The sequence below is a fragment of the Prionailurus bengalensis genome, chromosome A2 (assembly GCF_016509475.1).
Source record: "Prionailurus bengalensis isolate Pbe53 chromosome A2, Fcat_Pben_1.1_paternal_pri, whole genome shotgun sequence".
Lineage (NCBI taxonomy): Eukaryota > Metazoa > Chordata > Mammalia > Carnivora > Felidae > Prionailurus > Prionailurus bengalensis.
In genome coordinates this window covers 162395033-162417098 of record NC_057348.1, presented here as the reverse complement: position 1 = coordinate 162417098, position 22066 = coordinate 162395033, and the positions used below count along the sequence as shown (strand labels likewise).

Below are 22066 nucleotides of genomic sequence, written 5' to 3'. Positions count from 1 at the left end.
AATGTCAGTGGACTAAATGTTCCAATCAAAAGACATAGGGTAACAGAATGGATAAAAAAACAAGATCCATCTTTATGCTGTTTGCAAGAGACCTATTTTAGACCTAAAGTAACCTTCAGATAGAAAGTAAGGGGATGGAGAACCATCTATCATGCTAATGGTCTCCAAAAGAAAGCCAGAGTAGCCATCCTTATATCAGACAATCTAGATTTCAAAATAAAGACAGCAACAAGAGATGAAGGAGGGCATTATATCATAATTAAGGGGTCTATCCATGAAGAAGACCTAACGATTGTAAACGTTTATGCCTCCACCATGAAAGCACCCAAATATAGAAACCAATTAATCACAACCATAAAGAAACTCATTGATAATAATACCATAAGAGTAGGGGACTTCAACGCCCCACTTACAGCAATAAACAGATCATTTAAGCAGAAAACCAATGAAACAGTGGCTTTGAATGACACACTGGACCTGTGGACTTAACAGATATATTCAGAACATGTCATCCCAAAGCAGCAGAATACACATTCTTCTCAAGTGCACATGGAACATGCTCCAGAATAGATCACATATGGGACACAAATCAGCCCTCAACAAGTACAAAAAGATCGAGATCATACCGTGCATATTTTCAGACTACAGCACTATGAAACTCGAAATCAACCACAAGGAAAAATTTGGAAAGACAACACATACTTGGAGAGTAAAGAACGTCCTGCTAAAGAATGAATGGCTTAACCAAGAAGTTAAAGAGGAGATTAAAAGTATATGGAAGCCAATGAACATAACACCACAGCCCAAAACCTCTGGAACTCAACAAATGTGGTTATAAGAGGGAAGTATATAGCAATCCAGGCCTTCCTAAAGAAGGAAGAACGGTCTCAGGTACACAACCTAACCTTACACCTTAAACAACTGGAAAGAGAACAGCAAATAAACCCCAAACCAGCAGGAGATGGGAAATAATAAAGAGCAAAGCAGAAATCAATGCTATGAAAAACAAAAACAAAAAACAGTAGAACAGATCAATGAAACCAGAAGCTGGTTCTTTGAAAGAATTAACAAAATTGATAAACCCTTAGCCAGTTTGATCAAAGAGAAAAAGGAAAAAATGCAAATAAATAAAATCAAGAAAGAAAAAAGAGAGATCACAACCAACACAGCAGAAATACAAACAATAATAGGCGAATATTAGGAACAATTATATGCCAATAAATTGGGCCATCTGGAAGAAATGGACAAATTCCTAGAAACATATAAATTACCAAGACTGAAATAAGAAGAAATAGAAAATTTGAACAGACCCATAGCCAGTAAAGAAATTGAATTAGTAATCAAAAATCTCCCTACAAACAGGAGTCCAGGGCTGTAGGGCTTTCCAGGGGAATTCTACCAAACATTTAAAGAAGAGTTAACACTTATTCTTTTGAAGCTTTTCTAAAAAATAGAAATGGAAGGAAAGCTTCCAAACTCAATCTACGAGGCCAGCATTATCTTGATTCCCAAACCAGACAAAGATCCCACTAAAACGAGAACTACAGACCAATTTCCCTGGTGAATATGGATGCGAAAATTTCCAACAAGATACTAGCCAACTGGACCCAACAATACATTAGAATAATTATTCAGTACGATCCATGGGATTTATACCTGGGATGCAGGCCTTGTTCAATATCCACAAACCAATCAATGTGATACATCACATCAATAAAAGAAAGGAAAACAGTCACATGACCCTCTCAATAGATGCAGAGAAAACATTTGACACAATACAGCATCCTTTCTTTATAAAAACCCTCAAGAAAGTAGGGATAGAAGAATCATACCTCAAGATCATAAAAGCCATATACAAAAGGCCCACTGCTGATATCATCCTCAATGGTGAAAAACTGAGAGCTTTCTCCCTAAGGTCAGGAGAAGGACAAGGATGTCCACTATTGCTAGTGTTATTCAACACAGTATTGGAAGCCCTAGCCTTAGCAATCAGACAACACAAAGGAATAAAAGGCATCCAAATTGGCAAGGAGGAAGTCAAACTTTCACTATTTGCAGATGATATGATACTCTATATGGAAAACCCAAAAGATGCCTCCAAAGAATTCTTAGGACTGATATATGAATTCAAAAGTCACAGGATATAAAATCAATGCACAGAAATCGATTGCATATCTATACACCAGTTATGAAGCAACAGAAAGAGAAATCAAGGAATCAATCCCATTTACAACTGCACCAAAACCCATAAAATACCTAGGAATAAACCTAACCAAAGAGGTGATAAATCTATACACTGAAAATTATAGAAAGCTTATGAAAGAAATTGAAGAAGACACAAAAAATGGAAAAATATTCCATGTTCATGCATTGGAATAACAAATATTGTTAAAATGTTGATAGTACCCCAACAATCTACATATTCAATGCAATCCCTAACAAAATAACACAAGCATTTTTACAAAGCTGGAACAAACAATCCTAAAATTTGTATGGAAACATAAAAGACCCCGAATAGCCAAAGCAATCTTGAGAAAGAAAAGCAAAGCTGGAGGCATCACAATTCCAGATTTCAAGATGTATTATAAAACTGTAATAATCAAGACAGTATGGCACAAAGATATAAAACAGATGAACATAAGGGAAAGGAAGCAAAAAATAATATAAAAACAGGGAGAGGGACAAAACCTAAGAGACTCTTAAATATGGAGAACAGAGGGTTTCTGGAGGGGTTGTGGATGGGGGATGGGCTAAATGGGTAAAGGGCATTAAGGAAGACACTTGTTGGGATGAGCACTGGGTGTTATATATAGGAGATGAGTCACTGGATTCTATTCCTGAAATAATTATTGCACTATATGCTAACTAAGGAATGAAAATTTTAAAAAGAAGTAATAATTAAAAAAATAGTCACTCAGATTGAGATAGATTTGGTTTCACTGTAGAATGTGCATACACTTTGCATCTACTGTTTTCATTATTGGAATTTTAGCCAAAGTTCCATTATGAATTTAACATCCTACTGTATTATAACCTTCTGTGAGCAAATATTTAAACAAAGAGACACACATACCTCCCAATAAAAAGTAAATACAGGTTTAATCTGAAAAAAATGTCTTTAACTACAGCGATTCTTTCCTAAGTACATTCAATTATTGTCACCTTTGCATTCAGGTTAATGCTGTAGATGAGGCAAAGCCAAAGGTTCTACTCCTGAGAAGCACTAGGGAGATGAGAGTCCCACGTGAAATACCCTGAGAGGGGCACCTGAGGGGTTCAGTCAATTAAGTGTCCGTCTTCGGCTCAGGTGATGATTGCACAGTTCATGAGTATGAGCCCTGCATGGGCTCTGTGCTGAGGGCTTGGAGCCTGGAGCTTGCTTCAGATTCTGTGTCTCCCTCTCTCCCTGCCCCTCCCCAACTCATGCTCTGTCTCTGTCTCTGTCTCTCTCAAAAATAAAATAAACATTAAAAAATATTGAAATACCTTGAGAGCAGTGATGCCCATTTGTCTCCCATGGCAGAATGCAGGTAGAAAGTCCTTGATAGATATTACACATGGTGGTTCACACAATAGGAGAATGACATGTGCGACACATTCACTTCTCTCCAGCTTTAAGAGTTTATATCTATTTATCCATTCATTAACATTCATTGATTGTTTTACTTCAGGGTAGATTTTATACCATAATACTACAATGAGAATCTAAGAGCACCGGGCTGGCTCAGTCGGTTGAGTGACTGACTTTTGATTTCAGCTCAGGTCATGGTCACACCATTGGTGGGCTGGGGACCCATATCGGGCTCTACGCTGACAGCTTGGAGCCTGCTTGGGATTCTCTCTCTCCCTCTCTTTCTGCCCCTCCCCTGCTTGTGCTTACTCTCCCTTTCCTCTGTTTCAAAGTAAATAAATAAACAAAACAACAACAAAAGAGTACACTGAGAATTTAGAGATAAGTAAAACAAAGTCCCTTTGGAGACTGGCTTCACTCACTCAGCATAAAAACTTTGAGAATCATCCATGTGGTGTGTGTCCATAGTTTGTCCTCTTTAATTGCTGACTAGGATTCCATCTTATGGATCACCACAGTTTATCACTTCTTTTTTATTTAGTCTTATGCCCATAATTGACTGCTCTTATCTCATTGCATTGGCTAAGACGTCTATCACGATGTTGAATAGTAAAGGATGGACATGGCTTGCTTTGTTCCTCAATATATCTTCAGTGATTCCCAGTTAAGTAAGTGAGATACTGGATTACAGTAGTTTGTATTTGTATTTGTATACACAAATTTGTATTTGTGTGTGTATAAATATTTTAAACAAGTATTCTCCACTTTTTATAAAAGTTTTTAAAATTTATTTTGAGAAAGAGAGACAGAGAGAGAGGGAGGGAGAGTGAGCATGTGTGAGCAGGGGAGTGGCAGGGAGAGGAAGAGAGAATCCCAAGCAGGCTCCACACTGTCCCAAAGAGTCAGATGCGCTGCTCAATCCCAAGAACTGTGAGATCATGACCTGAGCTGAAATTGAGTCAGACATGTAACCAACTGACCCACCCAGGTGCCCCTGTCTACTCTTTTCTTGAATGAATAGCTATTATATTATTTATCATGAATAGCTGTTAAATTTTGTCAAAGGCTTTCACAAGTCATCTATGGAAATAACCTTATGATTATTTTTCCTTAAGTCTATTGATAAGGTGAATGACATTAATAGATTTTCCAATAACGAATCAATTTTTCATTTATGTTTAAGAATGTGGTGTTGGAGTCTATTTGCTAGTATTTTATTTGGTATTTTTGTTTTGATACTCATGAGAGATATTGGTTTATAGTTTCATCTTTTTGTATGGTCTTTATCAAGCTTAGGTATCAATGCTATACTTCTTTTGAAAAAGCAGTTAGGGAAATTTCCCTTCATTTCCAATGTTCTGCAACAATTTAAAGAGCACTGGGACTATCTGAATGTTGAAGGTTCAGAAGAACTCCCATGCAAAACCATCTGGCCTTGGTACTTACTTTGTGGTGTGGTCCCTGAATGGCTTTCTCAATCTCTTCCATGTAAATTGGTCTATTTCACCTTCATCTGTCTAGTGGAAATAGTTTTGCTAATCTGTATTTCCCCAGGAAAGTTATCCATTTCATCCAGATCTTCACATTTATTTGCGAAGAAGTCTTAAATTTTAAAAATTTCTTCTGATTTAGTTGTCACAACCTCTTATCATATTGAAAATTTTATTTGTGTCCTTTTCCCCTTTTCTTATCCAAAAAGATGAGTAGTTTATTTTTTTTCAACAAACCAGAGTTTTAATTTATTAATTAGGCCCTGTATGTTTTATTCCCCACCACATTAATTTTTGTTTTTATCTTTATTATTTCCATACTTTCCTTTAGTTTACTTCCTTTTCATGGGTATTTTTTGGTGTGGGAATTGAATTTATTAATTTTCATTCTTCTATTCTTATTGGAGAAGTTTTGGGTGTGCTCCATTTTCCTTCCCTCATTTCTTTGTTTTTCAAAAATATTTATTTATTTTAAAGTGTACTTATTTATATTGAGAAAGTAGAGAGAGTATGAGTGGGGGAGGGGCAGAGAGAGAGAGTGAGACAGAATCTGAACAGGCTCCAGGCTCTGAGCTGTCAGCACAGAGCCCAACGTGGGGCTTGAATCTATGAAGCGTGAGATCATGACCTGAGCTGAAGTCAGACACTTAATCCACTGAGCCCCCCAGGTGCCCCAAGCAATGTCAAGATTTAAACACTTTACAGAATCTCAAACATTTACTGATGTCAGGCACTGCATTTTACAGGGGAAGCACCTGGACTCACCCCATATATGGCAGTGAGTAAATAATTGCTGACCTGTAACTATGCTCTACGAGTTATGCATTCCAGCCCAGTGATCTTTCTCAAAATTGTCATCAATATTCCAGCTATAAAGAACAGCAATCTACAGAACAAACTGCACATTCTAACGAGAAAGCAGTAAAACAAGTTGCACACTCTGTACAATGGACACAATAACAGAACTGGGAATTTGGCAAATAAATGAATACAAAATAAAATAAAGACGAATGTTTTGATTAGGCCTTGTTTCAGGCCATTTGATTCAGCTGAGTAACGTCTCTGAATTTGCATGTACTTCACAAGATCTCTTTTGAAATCCTTGAACCTTTCCTCTGACCACACAGGTCCACATTCTGATGCTGTTACTAGGCTGTAGAGCCCATTGGTATAGTGGTCACCCCTTTTCTCCAACACCAGGTCCTCAATCACATCCATTAGCTCCCTCACTTGGCCATCCCGATCACTCCCTGTAGCACAGTTGTTAAAGGCACACACTCTGCCCCCACATGCTGCCACCACCTTGCACAGGGCTTTGTTATCTGTGTCGCGGACGTAATCCATCACGGATTCTCCCTCCAGGTCTTCCTTGTGGGTGAAGAGGACAATTGTGTGTCTCATGGCATCTTCTCCAAAGATCTCCTTCACCCTCTGCACGGCCTGCTGGTCCTGGTCGGTGAATCGGCCCAGCTGGGCCACCAGGAGCAGCACATGGGGTCCTGGTGCAGAGAGTAAGTAGCATCTCCACACCTCTTTGTACAAGGAATCAGAGTGGTCCTTCCCAGAAAACATATCCGGTGTGTCAATAATGACCATCTCCCTCCCTCCCCAGCTTCCCTCATGTTTACTGCAAGTCTTAGTGATGGACTGGGCACTCAGCCGCGATTCAAATGCTTGCATCCTGAGGATGCTGTTCCCTGTAGCACTTTTGCCGGTTCCTGTTTTGCCCACCAGCATGATTCTCAGCTCTGATCCTCTGGCGTGTTGGTTCTTCATACATGGTTCTGTAGAGCAAGTTTGCAGTGTCATGAATATACTGCTTACGCCAATGGGATATTTTTAACAATGGGAGATATTCCCACCTTATGGGCAAAGAGAATCTTCCAATACACTGTATTGTTAAAACAGAAGCTAACTCCATTATCAAATAAAACAAACAATGATTTTTAAAACATCTCAGTTTCTCTAGGAATGCCACGTTGGATCTTAGAAAAACATACTCAGGGGACGAGATGGATTTAGAAACATATGGGGCGCCTGGATGGCTCAGTTGGTTAAGTGTCCGACTTCAGCTCAAGTCATGATCTTGTGGTCTGTGAGTTCAAGCCCCGCATCGGACTTTGTGCTGACAACTCAGAGCCTGGAGCCTGCTTCGGATTCTGTGTCTCCTTCAGTCTCTGCCCCCGCCCACCCCCACCCCTGCTCACGCTCTTTCTCTCAAAAATGAATAAATGTTAAAAAAAAAAAAAGAAAAGAAACATATCTTGTCATGCAAGGCTTGCCCAAATCACCCCGTACTGGCTGTCTAAAGTACACATTTTCTGAAGATCAGAGATGTGTAGTCAAGACTGTGAGTTCCATCTCACAGTCGGTTAAGTAACCTGACTCCGTTTCAAGGTCAGAGATGGTTCCTCTGACTTCTCTGGGCTGGGGTGTGTTCTTGACCACTAATGAAATGGCTGGACCAGGGAAATACTGGAATGAGCAGCATAAAATTTTTCTCTCTAATGAAGAAGCATCTGATAGCTTATGCTTTGCTTAGAGAGGGTAGAATGATTTTTATATAAAATAGGCAGAAAATATGGTAAAATAATCACACACACACAAGAATTCATATTCTTACCAGAATGACTGCATCCCTGTTGGTCCATTGCTGTTCCTGAGGGACAGAGAGGCCAGAGACCAATAATATATATATTATATATAAATGTTATTATAAATATATATTATATATGTTTATAAATATTATATATACAATGTATAAATGTATAATATATGTTATATTATACATTTATATTTATACATTTATTTAAAAAAAATTTTTTTTCAACATTTATTTATTTTTGGGACAGAGAGAGACAGAGCATGAACGGGAGAGGGGCAGAGAGAGAGGGAGACACAGAATCGGAAACAGGCTCCAGGCTCTGAGCCATCAGCCCAGAGCCCGACGCGGGGCTCGAACTCACAGACCGCGAGATCGTGACCTGGCTGAAGTCGGACGCTCAACCGACTGCGCCACCCAGGCGCCCCTATACATTTATATACTTACATTTATATTTATGTTTTTAGTTTATTAGTTCTGCATCATGAAAGACTCTTGTATTCCGAGAGCACTGTCATACCCATGGCTCGTTTGTTTACTCATAGCTGATGGGGGAGATAATTAATCTGTCTTACAGAGAAATAGAGTCCCTTGCCCAAAGTCACCTAGTGAGTTCAGAAGCGGGTTTAGTTTGTAAGCCCTACCTGCTCCTGGTCTCCACACCTACCTCTTCTCTACTTCCTCCATCCTCCCAAGACCTCCTGCCCCTCCTGCTCTCTTTGGCCTCACCATTTCCCTCTCTCACCTTCCTCTCTAAATCTGCCTTCCCCAGATGTGAGGTTCAGTCTTTTCTTTCCTTCTCTCCTTTCCCCACCTTGCTCCCTTCTTCCCTACCTCTCCTCTCTCTCCAACCCCACCACTCTGCCTTGCAGTCCTTGCAAGAGACTCCATGAATCAAGTATACTATCGTTGAATCCAGAAATACATTTCATTCAATCCATCAATTACTTGCATTTTCTTCTTTCCTCAACAGCATGAAGAAGCCCTAGGGTCTATCCCTTTTCCTATACATCGCTTTGTTTCATCAGATAGTTTTTCTCTTTTGCTTAAAGAGCTCTTTTTCTCACAGCATATACCAAAGTGACAAGGCACAGAAAACTCATGAGCACATGGGAATGTCCAAATTCTTTTCACTGACTTTATGTTAAGGAAGCTCTGTTTGCCAGTAACATGTAAACTAAACTATACGATGTTTACAGTTCCTGTAAACTGACTATACTTCAGGCAAAGCAGTCACTCTAAATTGTTTCCCTTAAAATTAGGAAAATTGTTCTTAAAATTTTTTTTTTTAAGCATAGCCTGGGAAGTAGAAATCAACACTGAGGAACTTTTCGTGAAAGTGAGCTTATCTGATTTACTGTCAAAAAAACCACAACCAAACAACAAACAACAAAAACAAAAAAACAAAAACCCAGATGACTCCTTGTTAAAACCCGTGACTTGCCAGCTCAACTCAAAGAGAAAGAAAATAAAACAAAAGCGCAGTCTATCTTCTTCCTCTTCTCAATCTCCACAGAGACTCCCTGCTGCAAAAGAGCCCCACCATGTGCCTGTGTCTGACATTCTCATTTATGCCACATGCACACAATAACAGTTAAAATAGGAAATTTAATCAGTAGTTACTTGCTATCAGGTGGACCGTGTTTTCTTGCCAGTAGTGGAACACCAGTGTTCGAATGATTTCAGCTGGACTGGAAAGAAAGGCAGGACTGCCTGCGGCAGATTTGATCCCTTCTCTGCAGGGCTGTGTCCTCACTGTTTCAAGTTTGCCCAAGTGCAAAGCCCCGCCCCTTGCGGAAGTTAAGCCTCTTTCTCACTGGTGGTAGCGACTGTTCTAAAGGCAAGTGTGGACTGGGGAGGACAAGAGCATGGAAGGGGCACCTCTAATGGGGTGCTGTGCAGAGACAGAAGTTTGCAGGAAGAGGAACCTGAGAGAAGCCCACTTCCGGAGTCAGACTGGAAGTTAACAGTCATTAACTCTTAAAGCATTTTGAAATAACTCACTCATGGCTTTCCTGGCACCCTGGCTTTTCTTTCCTGTCCAGCTCTGTAATTTCAGGGGACGCACTTCTGGGGATCAAAGATCTAGTCGTGTCTACAGTAATAATTCGAGTGTGGGCATTCAGGAAGAACAAACCAAAGAGTTAAAGATGAAATCGTTCAAATGCTCTTTCTTCTTATTTATGTGGCAGCCATCACAGCAGGGGAGAGAGAATATGGAGTTTACATTGCCTTCATCTCAGATTTGCAGTAACCTCATGTGGCTTTCTCTCCCAACCCACTGATGAGGAATAGTCCCACAACCCTGGCCTCACTACAGTAAGGCTGGGAAATGCAGTGGAGCCGTGGGATTTGGGTGAACATCACTACCTTGCTACACACGCCATTATGACTTTGCTTTGTATTCTTCCAGATTTGTTTCTACGCAGTTCCTTAAGTGTGCTAAAGAACAATACAATGTGGGTAACTCCTGCTTAATATCAGTAATCTATTTCTAAAAATAAGATATTCTGTGTCAAAACAGTAACAGAGACCTATTTTCTATTGTTTTATATGTAAAACAAATATAATGTAAATATAATACATCAAGCCAAAGCCTATCAATTTTCTAAATCATATATAAAATTCAGTAAAGCACTTATATATAATTAAAAAAAAAACAACACTTAGGGGCACCTGGGTGACCCAGTCGGTTAAGCATCCGGTTCCTGGTTTTGGCTCAGGTCGTGATCTCACAGGGAGATGGGGAGATACTGGTCAAAGGTAAAAGGCTTCAGTTATAAGATGACTAAGTCCCGGGGATCTAACGTACAGCATGATGACTATAGTTATAATTCTGGATTGTACCCTTGAAAGTTGTTGAGACAGCAGATCTGAAGCAACCTCAGCACACTCATAAAGAAGTGCAGCGAGAGTGCGTGAGGTGAACTAGCAAAGGCGGGGGTGGGGAGTGTGGAACAATCCATACCTGACGTTTGTTGCTGACTTCCAAAGTTTCATGGAAGTGATGAGTGCAAAGCAAAACAAAGGAAAGACACAATACAACAAACAAACAAACAAACAAACAAACAAGAACTCCCAATTTGGATCTTTTAAAAGAGGTTAGATTTAGAGGCTTGTCCATTGAAAAGTGTGAAGAATTGTTAGCTTAACATAGCACAGGATTTGCTGCCAAGGAATTGGTTTGAACTGATGCCCAAAGTTTTAAGAAGGGTCAGTCTCATAGTATAAAAATTAACGACTAGGGGCACCTGGGTGCCTCAGTTGGTTAAGCATCCCACTGCAGTCCAGGTCATGATCTTGTGGTCCATGGGTTTGAGCCCCGTGTCATGCTCTGTGCTGACAGCTCAGAGTCTGGAGCCTGCTTCAGATTCTGTGACCCTCTCCCTCTCCCCCTTCCCCCTCAAAAATAAATATTCAAAAAATTTTTTTTAAATTAATGACTAAACTTTTAAATTAAAAAATTTTAGGGGCACCTGGGTGGCTCAGTTGGTTGAGTGTCCGACTCTTGATTTCAGCTCAGGTCATGATCCCAGGGTCATGTGATCAAGCCCCACATCAGGCTCTGTGCTGTGTGTGGAGGCTGCTTGGGATTCTCTCTCTCTCTCTCTCTCTCTCTCTCTCTCTCTCTTTCTCTTCTCTCTCTTTCTCCCTCTGCCCGTGTGCCCTGCTCTCTCTCCCTAAACATTTTTTAATGTTTTATTTTATATTTTGAGAGAAAGAGAGAGACAGAGACAGAGCATGAGCAGGGGAGGGGCAGAGAGATGGAGACAGAATCCTAGGCAGGCTCCAGGCTCTGAGCTGTCAGCACAGAGCCCTACATGGGGCCCGAACCCATGAGCAGTGAGATCATGACCTAAGCAGAAGTTGGACACTCAAATGACTGAACCACCCAGGCACCACCAAAAAAAAATTTTTTTAAATAAATTTTAAGTCATACAAAAGACATTAATAGAACCATTCAATTATATTATGGGATTACCAGCAGCATCTCATCACCAAGAGTGTATGCTGGCAAGTGAGGGAATGCAAAGAGATGTCCATTTTGAATTTTATTCCATTGCTTTGTCTATGATCTGAGAGGATGGATCACAATCATCCCCTTCCAGAGCATCAACTACCATGACTTGAAGACAGTTCTCAGTTCCTTGGAATGGGACACAGACAAGTCTCAGGCATGGGTCATTCTGCTCTCTCCTATACCAGTTCATCCCCACACCATCTCAATCACTCTGAACAACCACTGTGACTGCTCTTTGACCTCCCTCCCCTCTCAGTGATTAAAGCTGACCAATAATCCCTTTAAATTCTGGACTTTACCTCAGTGTGAGGAACTAGGGAATTGAAACAACCAGGTCAAGAGTGCTGTCACCTTGGCAAAGGAGTGGAGGAGCTATCTTTGATGTTCCAGCCCCAGCAGGCACAGCATGGAGAAGAACCTCGTAACACGGTTGACAATGAAGAAGTCACAATCATGTGGCTCTCATCTAGCTGGATCCCAGCTCCCTGAAGCCATTCCAGTCACACCAATTGAAGTCCCAGTCTGCATGGAGGAGAAACAAGTTGTGCCCTCTGTCTCCTCCTGAATTGCTGGCACACGAAATCATGAGCATAATAAAATTGTTGTTTTATGGCACTGAGTTTTGGAGTGGTTTGTTATACAGCAAGAGAGAGTTGGGTCACCCATATAGATTCTTAGAAGTGGCATTGCTAGACAATTGGTACATGCACTTGTAATTTTGATAGATATTACTGGATTGCCTATAACAAAATGTTAACCAAATTGCATACATCAGCATTTTATTATTTCCCCATATCCGTGCTCATAATTTTGTTTGCCAATCTAATAAGTGAAAAATTGTATCTTAGTGTGATGTCCTTTTTTAAAAAATTTCTTCTTAATTTTTATTTTTAGAGAGATAGAGTCATGAATGGGGGAGAAGGGCAGAGAGGGAGAGAAAGAATCTTTTTTTATTTTTTTAATATAATTTATTGTCAAATTGGCTTACATACAACACCCAGTGTTCATCCCAACAAGTTCCCTCCTCAATTCCCATTACCCATTTTCCCTCTCCCTCACTCCCCCATCCACCCTTAGTTTGTTCTCTATATTTAAGAGCCTCTTGTGGTTTGCCTCCCTCCCTCCCTGTTTGTAAGTATTTTTTCCCCTTCCCTTCCCCCATGGTCTTTGTTAAGCTTCTCAAGATCCACACATGAGTGAAAACATGATATCTGTCTTTCTTTGACTGACTTATTTCACTCAGCATAATACCTTCTAGTTCCATCCATGTTGTTGCAAATGCATGATTTTATTCTTTCTCATTGCCAAGTAACATTCCATTGTATATATAAACCACATCTTCTTTATCCATTCATTAGTTGATGGACATTTAGGCTCTTTCCATAATTTGGCTATTGTTGAAAGCGCTGCTATAAACATTGGGGTACACATCCCCCTCTGCATCAGCACTTCTGTATCCCTTGGGTAAATTCCAAGTAATGCTATTGCTGGGTCATAGGGTAGTTCTATTTTTTATTTTTTTGAAGAACCTCCATACTGTTTTCCAGAGCGGCTGCACCAGTTTGCATTCCCACCAACAGTGCAAGAGGGTTCCCCTTGAGAGAGAGAATATTAAGCAGGCTTCACACCCAGCACAGAGCCTGATGTAAGGCTTGATCCGACGACCCTGAGATCATGACCTGAGCCAAAATCAAGAGTTGGATGCTCAACTGAGTCAGCCACTCAGGTGCCCCTTAATGTGATTTTTATATGCATTACTCAATATGAATGTGGATGAAAATTTTTCATATGTGTAAGAATTGTCATTTTCTTTATTGACTACTATTTTATATATTTGTTGCCCATGTTTGAATTCTGTTGTTAAACGTTTTTTTTTTTTTAATTTTTTTTTCAACGTTTTTATTTATTTTTTTGGGACAGAGAGAGACAGAGCATGAACGGGGGAGGGGCAGAGAGAGAGGGAGACACAGAATCGGAAACAGGCTCCAGGCTCCGAGCCATCAGCCCAGAGCCTGATGCGGGGCTCGAACTCACGGACCGCGAGATTGTGACCTGGCTGAAGTCGGATGCTTAACCGACTGCACCACCCAGGCGCCCCGTTGTTAAACGTTTTGATATTGATTTGTAGAAGTTCTTTATGGGGCCCCAAATGATCATTTTACCTCTTCCTCTTGGATTTTCTTTTTAACTTCCAATTTTGTTCACTTTTATCATGGCTGGTATCTAGAAGAATGCCAAATAATCACAATGACAGTAGGCCTCCTTGTTTTATTCCTAACTTTTGTGGAAATACTTCAATGTTTCTCATTAAACAATATGTTTTGAGGTTCAGATGGAAAATTTTATTATGCTAAAAAAATAACCAGTTATTAAATGTTGAATTTTATCAAATTACCTTTCAATAGCTAAAGGGATTATCAGATTACGTGGCCCCATGGCTTTATAATACATTAAATTATATGAAAGTATTTCCCAATATTAAACCTTCTTTGCATTCCACTTAAGGTATTGCTGGATTCTATTTGCTGATAGCTACTTTAGGCTGTCTTTCCAGCTCACCGGCTGTTCCTTTGCCCTGGTTCCAGCTGTATCAGGTTTTGGGCTTCCCTCTTCCTTCCAAACATGACAGCCATCTTGTTTTTCTGAACAGTTTATGCCATTCTAGAGGAATTATCGTTCTATCTTTTAAGAGAATAATATTTTTACCATCACTATCTTTCCCCCATCACTACCTCCTTTCTTAGGCAAACCTGACATTGAACAAAAATTTTAGCATTATGAGTGTTATTAAGGGGAATGCAAGGTAGCTTGGGAGCATGTAAGAGAGAAGCTAAACTGAGGGGAGAGGGGTAATCGGAAAAGAGTTCTTAGAATTAACATCACATGAGCTGAAGTTGAAGAGTGAGTAGAAACTAGAGGGATTGAAAGAAAAAGAAACAGGGTATTCCAAGGCAAGTGACAGCATGGCATTCTCCCGGATATTCAAAGGAAGCCAGGAACCCAGAGACAGGAAGTCAGATTGTGTGGTAATGAGGCTGGAGTTTGAGGTAGAAGATTCAATTCATATGGGGACTTGTCATCAAGTTTGGATCCTGAATATTCCCCTACGAAAAATGGAAAATCACTCCAGGATTGTTTTAATCAGGCCACAGTCAGATGCGTGTGACTGTTGGCTGTGTGAAGAATAGATTCAAAAACCTGTCCCTCGTTGTGTGTTCCATGATCTGTATTTGGGTGTTCTTATTGGGGTCCTCCTTCACTTCCTCTGCCTTGCTACATCCCACCCTCTTAGTGCACCAAAACAGAACAGTTATGGTTAAGGCAAACTGGAGAGAAGCCCTGGATGTGACCTGGGAGGTGAGCACATGGAGTCTTTGCCCCAATATGTCTCCTGACACCTTCCCCTGTACTCAGGGTCCTGTCCGCCCTTTATTTCCTCACCAACAACTTCTGCACAAAAGCTTTTCATGTTTACTTCTAATTCATTCTGAGTTCAACTGTGTCTTGAAAAGAACTTGGTTCCTAGGTGTTTTTGCCAAGGCTGAAAAATAACTTTTCTGGTTTAGTGAAAGGAAACCACAAGCACCAAAGCTGCTTCTGAGGCAAACTCTGTGCTCTGAGGGGGTGGAGAACCATCTTATCTGGTGTCATCTGAAGGAACTGAAATTCCCCTCTGTCCAAACACACACCTGCAACCCACTACTCTTGAGATATCGTTCTTCTCTTATGAGTAAAGGTTTTCCCCAGGATAGGGTGAAGCAAATCAACACATGGGGAGAGATTCAGAAGGTCAAAAGAGCCAAATACAGATCAAAGCAGAGTTAAAGATTCAAATCCTCAGACACCAGCTAGAAGGTTTGTTTTGTATAGTCTGTGACCCATAGCACTGGAGAGGCAGCATCTCTTTTGTTTGTTTTAATTTGAGAGACGGAGAGGAGAGGAGAGGAAAGGAGAGGGGAGGGGAGGGGAGGGGAGAGGACAGGGGCAGAGCAGAGCGTGGGAATCTTAAGCAGGCTTCACGCTCAGTGCAAAGCCTGATGTGGGGCTTGACCCCATCACCCTGGGATCATGACCTGAGCAAAAATTAAGCGTTGGACGTTCAGTGGAATGAGCCACCCAGGTGCCCCAGATGGGCAGCATCTTACAAAAAAGATGAGCTGTGCAAGTCTAACTTGCTATCTTGGGTCTGAATATTATCCACTGAAATTGTAGACATTGATCTATTTGGCCTATTTTTTTTTTAATTTTTTTTCAACGTTTTTTATTTATTTTTGAGACAGAGAGAGACAGAGCATGAACGGGGGAGGGGCAGAGAGAGAGGGAGACACAGAATCGGAAACAGGTTCCAGGCTCCGAGCCATCAGCCCAGAGCCTGACGCGGGGCTCGAACTCACGGACCGCGAGATCGTGACCTGGCTGAAGTCGGACGCTCAACTGACTGCGCCACCCAGGCGCCCCTCTTTGGCCTATTTCTAACTTGCCCTCTCCCTCCTTGCCCCAAACAATTCCCTCCTCCAACATTTTTCACTTCCCAGAGTGCATCAGCGATCACATGTGGCCAAAACACATCTTCCAATGTGGTCATTGACCTACAGTGATGGCCTACAGTGATAATGGTTTCTTGTGCAACAGATACATGGTAAATCTGAATTGCATAATCTTGACATTGTAAATGTGGATTAAAGAAGTGAAACCAGAACAAGGAAGTTCCTTCTATCTTCTTTCTTTTCTCTCCCTTCTCTCATTCCTCTTACTCCCCAACCCCTATGTCACCCACTGTTGCCTGCCACTCTCTCTCCCACCTCACTGCATTTCTCTCTTGCACAGTATACCAGTGCCTTAGCCCCTATATCAGGGAATCTAAGTCCCCCACCTTTCTAGAACATCCTTCCCCTTAATCCTGGCTTGTAGTCTTGACAGGTTCCAGAACAGATGGGTCCTGGTGCTCACAAAGAGTAGAGAGAGGCATAGACTCTTCTGGAAAGGCTATTCCAAGGCTCTGCCCAAGCTGCTCCTCAGATAGTACCCCAACCAAAATACATAACACACACACACACACACACACACACACACACACACACACTCACACACACAGCATGGTGGCCAGCACCCGACCCATTCCCAACCTTTACTTTTAGGTTTTATCCTTTCTGAGTGAGCTCCTCTACGGAGGAATTTTCTTCAAAGGCTACTTTAATCTGGAGACTAAGCAATGATTTCTTTTCTAAGAGATGGAGGAAATTGCAGGACGCAGGCAGGCCATTAGGCTAGGGTGCTCAGAGGTGGTTGCAGAGTCCCCTTTTCCTGTAAGTGTGACCCACTGGCCACTAGAAACACTCTCACACGACGACAGGAATTTGAATTTCAACAAGGAAATTGTGCAGATGCTAACAAAGGGCAGTGTATGAACTCCCAAACCTTTGTTCTCCTGCATGAACATAATGGGACTTTTTCCCTAGTCTTCCCCTGGAATCATCTCTGCCCTTTCCTGCCAATACATCAGGTCTTACCACATTTCAGCGGTGCCATAGTGCTGATTATGACCATGTAGTGACATCAGGAGTCTTCATCATCACAGGGCTGCTGGTTTTCCAGCGTCGGACTTTCCCATTGACATCTCAGCATGTGTGCCTCCCTGCTCACTCTGTATTGTAAGCCCCAGCCCACGCCAACCCATTGGGACTGACTGGATTCGTAGAGAGCCAGGTGGCATGAGGCTCTCACTTCAGGGTGGGCTCAGAGGATTAGTGATTCCTAATGGGAGATCATAAGTAGTGACCAGACCAGGGGTCTGTCAGGGCAATGCCTATAAAAGCCCACTAGCCTTGTCTTCTGGGTTCATCAGAGAAGTGTTGAGTTGGAGACATTTCAGGCTAAATTAAGTCAGTTTTTTCTACCTCTTGGCACAAAGTAGGCAATTTAACATCTTGTCCTTACACATGTTCTCCATCACTCACCAAAGTTTGCATGACTTTATTAGATATTAAAAACTCAGAAATCACAGAAGTAAAACCAATGAATTGCCAAAGTGATAATTAGTACAAGGTTATTGTGCACAAGTGCAAACCATGAACACTCACACCAAATGTGGGATGAGGCTCCGGGGTGTGTGGTTGTAAAGTCACTTGTATAGTCAGACGGCAGTGACTGTGTATTCTTCAAGTGGTGGGTTATAATATTAGAATTTTCTTAAATGGTAGGAAATTGGTAACTGGTTCCCTAATACCGGTTTTAGGTAACAGTTTAGGTTTTGCTTTTGATTTCCAGAGGCAGAAGCAAGAAATGACCCAGGTCAAGTAGTCTTGCAAAAGTTTTATTTGTATGAATAACCTGCTTTTTTTTTTTTTTTTAGCTTCGTTCAGCGAATTTTTTAGCTTCGTTCAGTGACATCTGTTTTCTATTTAAATAATGCAGTGGGGTTTTTGTTCGTGTGCATATCCAGGAAGTCTGTGTATATACATTTGATGTCAGTCCATTTCTCAGAACTGCCTCAAATTATAAGAACAAGACTGTTTACTGTAAATTTACCAGTATGTGCTGCAACACTGCCTTCTATCTCCACACCATCATTTCTTACCTCATGTCTGCCGACTGTGGCCTTTGCTGTCACACAATGCTGTGGTCCCTCCCAGGACAGAGCCGGAATGTTGGGCCCATGTCCCCAGCCCTGTATGCAGAATGGCGTGAGAGGGGGCGGGGGGGGGGGACAAGGAGAGATCTCACTGCCCAGACCTCTCTGAGCCCTCATGATAGGCTGACAAGGATGAAGCAAGGGCATTTTCCTCTCAGTCTCAAACCCACACCAGGCCTCCTGCAGAATGGGCAGAGCCATGAGAATTGTTGACTCTTGTGAGCAAACAAGAGACCACAGAGTTGGAACAAGGTTTTCTGCCCTTACTCTGCCTTCCGGCCTGAGCTGAAGGTCTGGGCTAGAAAGAAAAGATCTTGAGTTCTGGGCAAGCATGCCGAACAGCTGAGCTGAATTTGGGACATGCGCACCATCAACAGTTCTGTGATAGTATTTGGGGTGGAATCTGTCAGGTTTCTGGGAGATTCCTGCTTACTGGAAGTTTGGGAAACAACTTTTTCTTTGATATGTTTTTGTTCCTGTTCTTGTTGAACCATTTGCAATTGCCCTTTTAATGTTGCATTTGATCATCATGAAATGACACAACACAAAAGGGGGCAAATACCAAAAATGGGAGTGAAACTGGCAAATACCACTGGGGACTAGAAAAGGGAATCCATAATTGTCAGGTGGGGCTTTCCTGCACAAGTTTCCCACTCAACCCCTCACTATTCAACACTTGGCCCTACATGCCAAGATTGCCCAGAGGGGCTACTGCCCACCTCATTGGGGAGACTGGGAGATGCCGTCCTTCCACTGCTTGACTTCCAGCGCCCCCCAGCACCCCCCTTTCTTGTGCTCACTGTCTGCCTTCGGACCACTGCTCCCTGCCCTCCAGCCAGGTCGCAGAAATTTCAAGTGTGTGCTGAACTGAGGCTTCTATGTATTCCTAATTAATAAAACCCCAAATGAGTGATTGCTCAGAGCCGGAAACCGAAGCATCGGAGCAGATTCATAGAGGAGATGCTGTTGAGGGGAGAGGGGGAAGATTTAAAAAGTTGGCTCTCAAGTCCACATAAATAATGCACCCTTAGACTGAGGCCAGAATCATAAACTAGTGAGGTGGCCAAGTAAATCAGCAGTCCGTCTGGGTACTGTCCTACATAAGCACCAGACCTCTTTGTGCTTGTGGTTAAAACCATGCAGCTATAAGCTCTCCATCAAACTTATCTCTTCTCGCTGGGGTTTCCCTTTTCCATTTTTGAACGCCTTAGTTAGATTTTCCTTTGTGGTGAAGAAACCCTAAAATATGTCCTTCATTGCAGATAGAGAGCAAATTTCTTCCAATCGGTATAATTGCCAGGTATCTTCACCTTGAAACTTTTATTAAGTTCCTTCACCATTTTATTTATAATTATTTTACACACCTCCACCATATTCTTTCCTACACGCCTCTGAACATGCCACATGGTCAATACCCACCCCTAAAATCTAGTCCCCAGAATTGGCCATATACTTTTATATGTTTCCTGTTCAATTTGGAGAGTTTGGAGTATTATTTCCTGTTGGATCCTGGACTTCTGTTAATAAAGTCTGAGTTAAAGGAGCTTCTTTTTGGTGACTGCTTTTTTTTTCCATTGGATATTCTTTCCTGCTTTGTTGAAGATTAGTTGGCCATACATTTGTGGCACTAGTTCTGGGGTTTCTATTCTATTCCATTGGTCTATGTGTCTGTTTTTGTGCCAATACCATGCTGTCTTGATGATTACAGCTTTGTAGTAGAGGTTAAAGTCTGGGATTGTGATGCCTCTTGCTTTGGTTTTCTTCTTCAAAATTACTTTGGCTATTCAGGGCCTTTTGTGGTTCCATACAAATTTTAGGATTGCTTGTTCTAGCTTCGAGAAGAATGCTGGTGCAATTTTGATTGGTATTGCATTGAATGCGTAGATTGCTTTGGGTAGTATTGACATTTTAACAATATTTATTCTTCCAATCCATGAGCACAGAATGTTTTTCCATCTCTTTATATCTTCTTCAATTTCCTTCATAAGCTTTCTATAGTTTTCAGCATCCAGATCTTTTACATCTTTGGTTAGGTTTATTCCTAGGTATTTTATGCTTCTTGGTGCAATTGTGAATGGGATCAGTTTCTTTGTCTTTCTGTGGCTCCATTATTGGTGTATAAGAATGCAACTGATTTCTGTACATTGATTTTGTATCCTGAGACTTTGCTGAATTCATGTATCAGTTCTAGCAGACTTTTGGTGGAGTCTATTGGATTTTCCATGTGTAATATCATGTCATCTGCAAAAAGTGAAAGCTTAATTTTTATCTTTGCCAATTTTGATGCCTTTGATTTCCTTTTGTTGTCTGATTGCTGATGCTAGAACTTCCAACACTACGTTAAATAACAGTGGTGAGAGTGGACATCCCTGTCGTGTTCCTGATCTCAGGGAAAAAGCTCTCAGTTTTTCCCCATTGAGGATGATATTAGCTGTGGGCTTTTCATAAATGGCTTTTATGATGTTTAAGTATGTTCCTTCTATCCCAACTTTCTCGAGGGTTTTTATTAAGAAATGATGTTGAATTTTGTCAAATGCTTTTTCTGCATCGATTGACAGGATCATATGGTTCTTATATTTTCTTTTATTAATGTGATGTATCACATTGATTGATTTGTGAATGTTGAACCAGCCTGCAGTCCAGGAATGAATCCCACTTGATCATGGTGAATAATTCTTTTTATATGCTGTTGAATTTGATTTGCTAGTATCTTATTGAGAATTTTTGCATCCATATTCATCAGGGATATTGGCCTGTAGTTCTCTTTTTTTGCTGGGTCTCTGTCTGGTTTAGGAATCAAAGTAATGTTGGCTTCATAGAATGAGTCTGGAAGTTTTCCTTCCCTTTCTATTTTTTGGAAGAGCTTGAGAAGGATAGGTATTATCTCTGCTTTAAATGTCTGGTAGAATTCCCCTGGGAAGCCATCTGGTCCTGGACTCTTATTTGTTGGGAGATTTTTGATAACTGATTCAATTTCTTCACTGGTTATGGGTCTGTTAAAGCTTTCTATTTCTTCCTGATTGAGTTTTGGAAGTGTATGGGTGTTTAGGAATTTGTCCATTTCTTCCAGGTTGTCCAGTTTGTTGGCATATAATTTTTCATAGTATTCCCTGATAATTGCTTGTATTTCTGAGGGATTGGTTGTAATAATTCCATTTTCATTCATGATTTTATCTATTTGGGTCATCTCCCTTTTCTTTTTGAGAAGCCTGGCTAGAGGTTTATCAATTTTGTTTATTTTTTCAAAAAACCAACTCTTGGTTTCATTGATCTGCTCTACAGTTTTTTTAGTTTCTATATTGTTTATTTCTGCTCTGATCTTTATTATTTCTCTTCTTCTGCTGGGTTTGGGGTGTCTTTGGTGCTCTGCTTCTATTTCCTTTAGGTGTGCTGTTAGATTTTGTATTTGGGATTTTTCTTGTTTCTTGAGATAGGCCTGGATTGCAATGTATTTTCCTCTCAGGACTGCCTTCGTTGCATCCCAAAGCGTTTGGATTGTTGTATTTTCATTTTCATTTGTTTCCATATATTTTTTAATTTCTTCTCGAATTGCCTGGTTGACCCATTCATTCTTTAGTAGGGTGTTCTTTAACCTCCATGCTTTTGGAGGTTTTCCAGACTTTTTCCTGTGGTTGATTTCAAGCTTCATAGCATTGTGGTCTGAAAGTATGCATGGTATGATCTCAATTCTTGTATACTTATGAAGGGCTGTTTTGTGACCCAGTATATGATCTATCTTGGAGAAGGTTCC

General features: G+C 41.0%; 1 protein-coding gene across 1 annotated transcript; it reads right to left on the bottom strand.

The window, feature by feature from the left end:
* Window positions 1-5759: 5759 nt before the first annotated feature.
* Window positions 5760-9459, bottom strand: GIMAP2 (GTPase, IMAP family member 2). The gene is made up of 3 exons (XM_043589900.1): window positions 9287-9459; window positions 7685-7720; window positions 5760-6845 (listed from the first exon to the last, which is right to left on the bottom strand). The coding sequence occupies exons 2-3, from the start codon at window positions 7710-7712 to the stop codon at window positions 5866-5868; spliced, it is 1008 nt and encodes a 335-aa protein (XP_043445835.1). The 5' UTR covers window positions 7713-7720; window positions 9287-9459; the 3' UTR covers window positions 5760-5865.
* Between the last annotated feature and the right edge of the window lie 12607 nt (window positions 9460-22066).

Coding starts and splice junctions, on each gene's coding strand:
- GIMAP2 (XM_043589900.1), bottom strand. CDS start 7,712: ATGGACCAACAGGGATGCAGTCATTCTG. Junction 6,846..7,684: donor ACAGGGATGCAGTCATTCTG/GTAAGAATATGA, acceptor CTTGCTCTACAG/AACCATGTATGAAGAACCAA.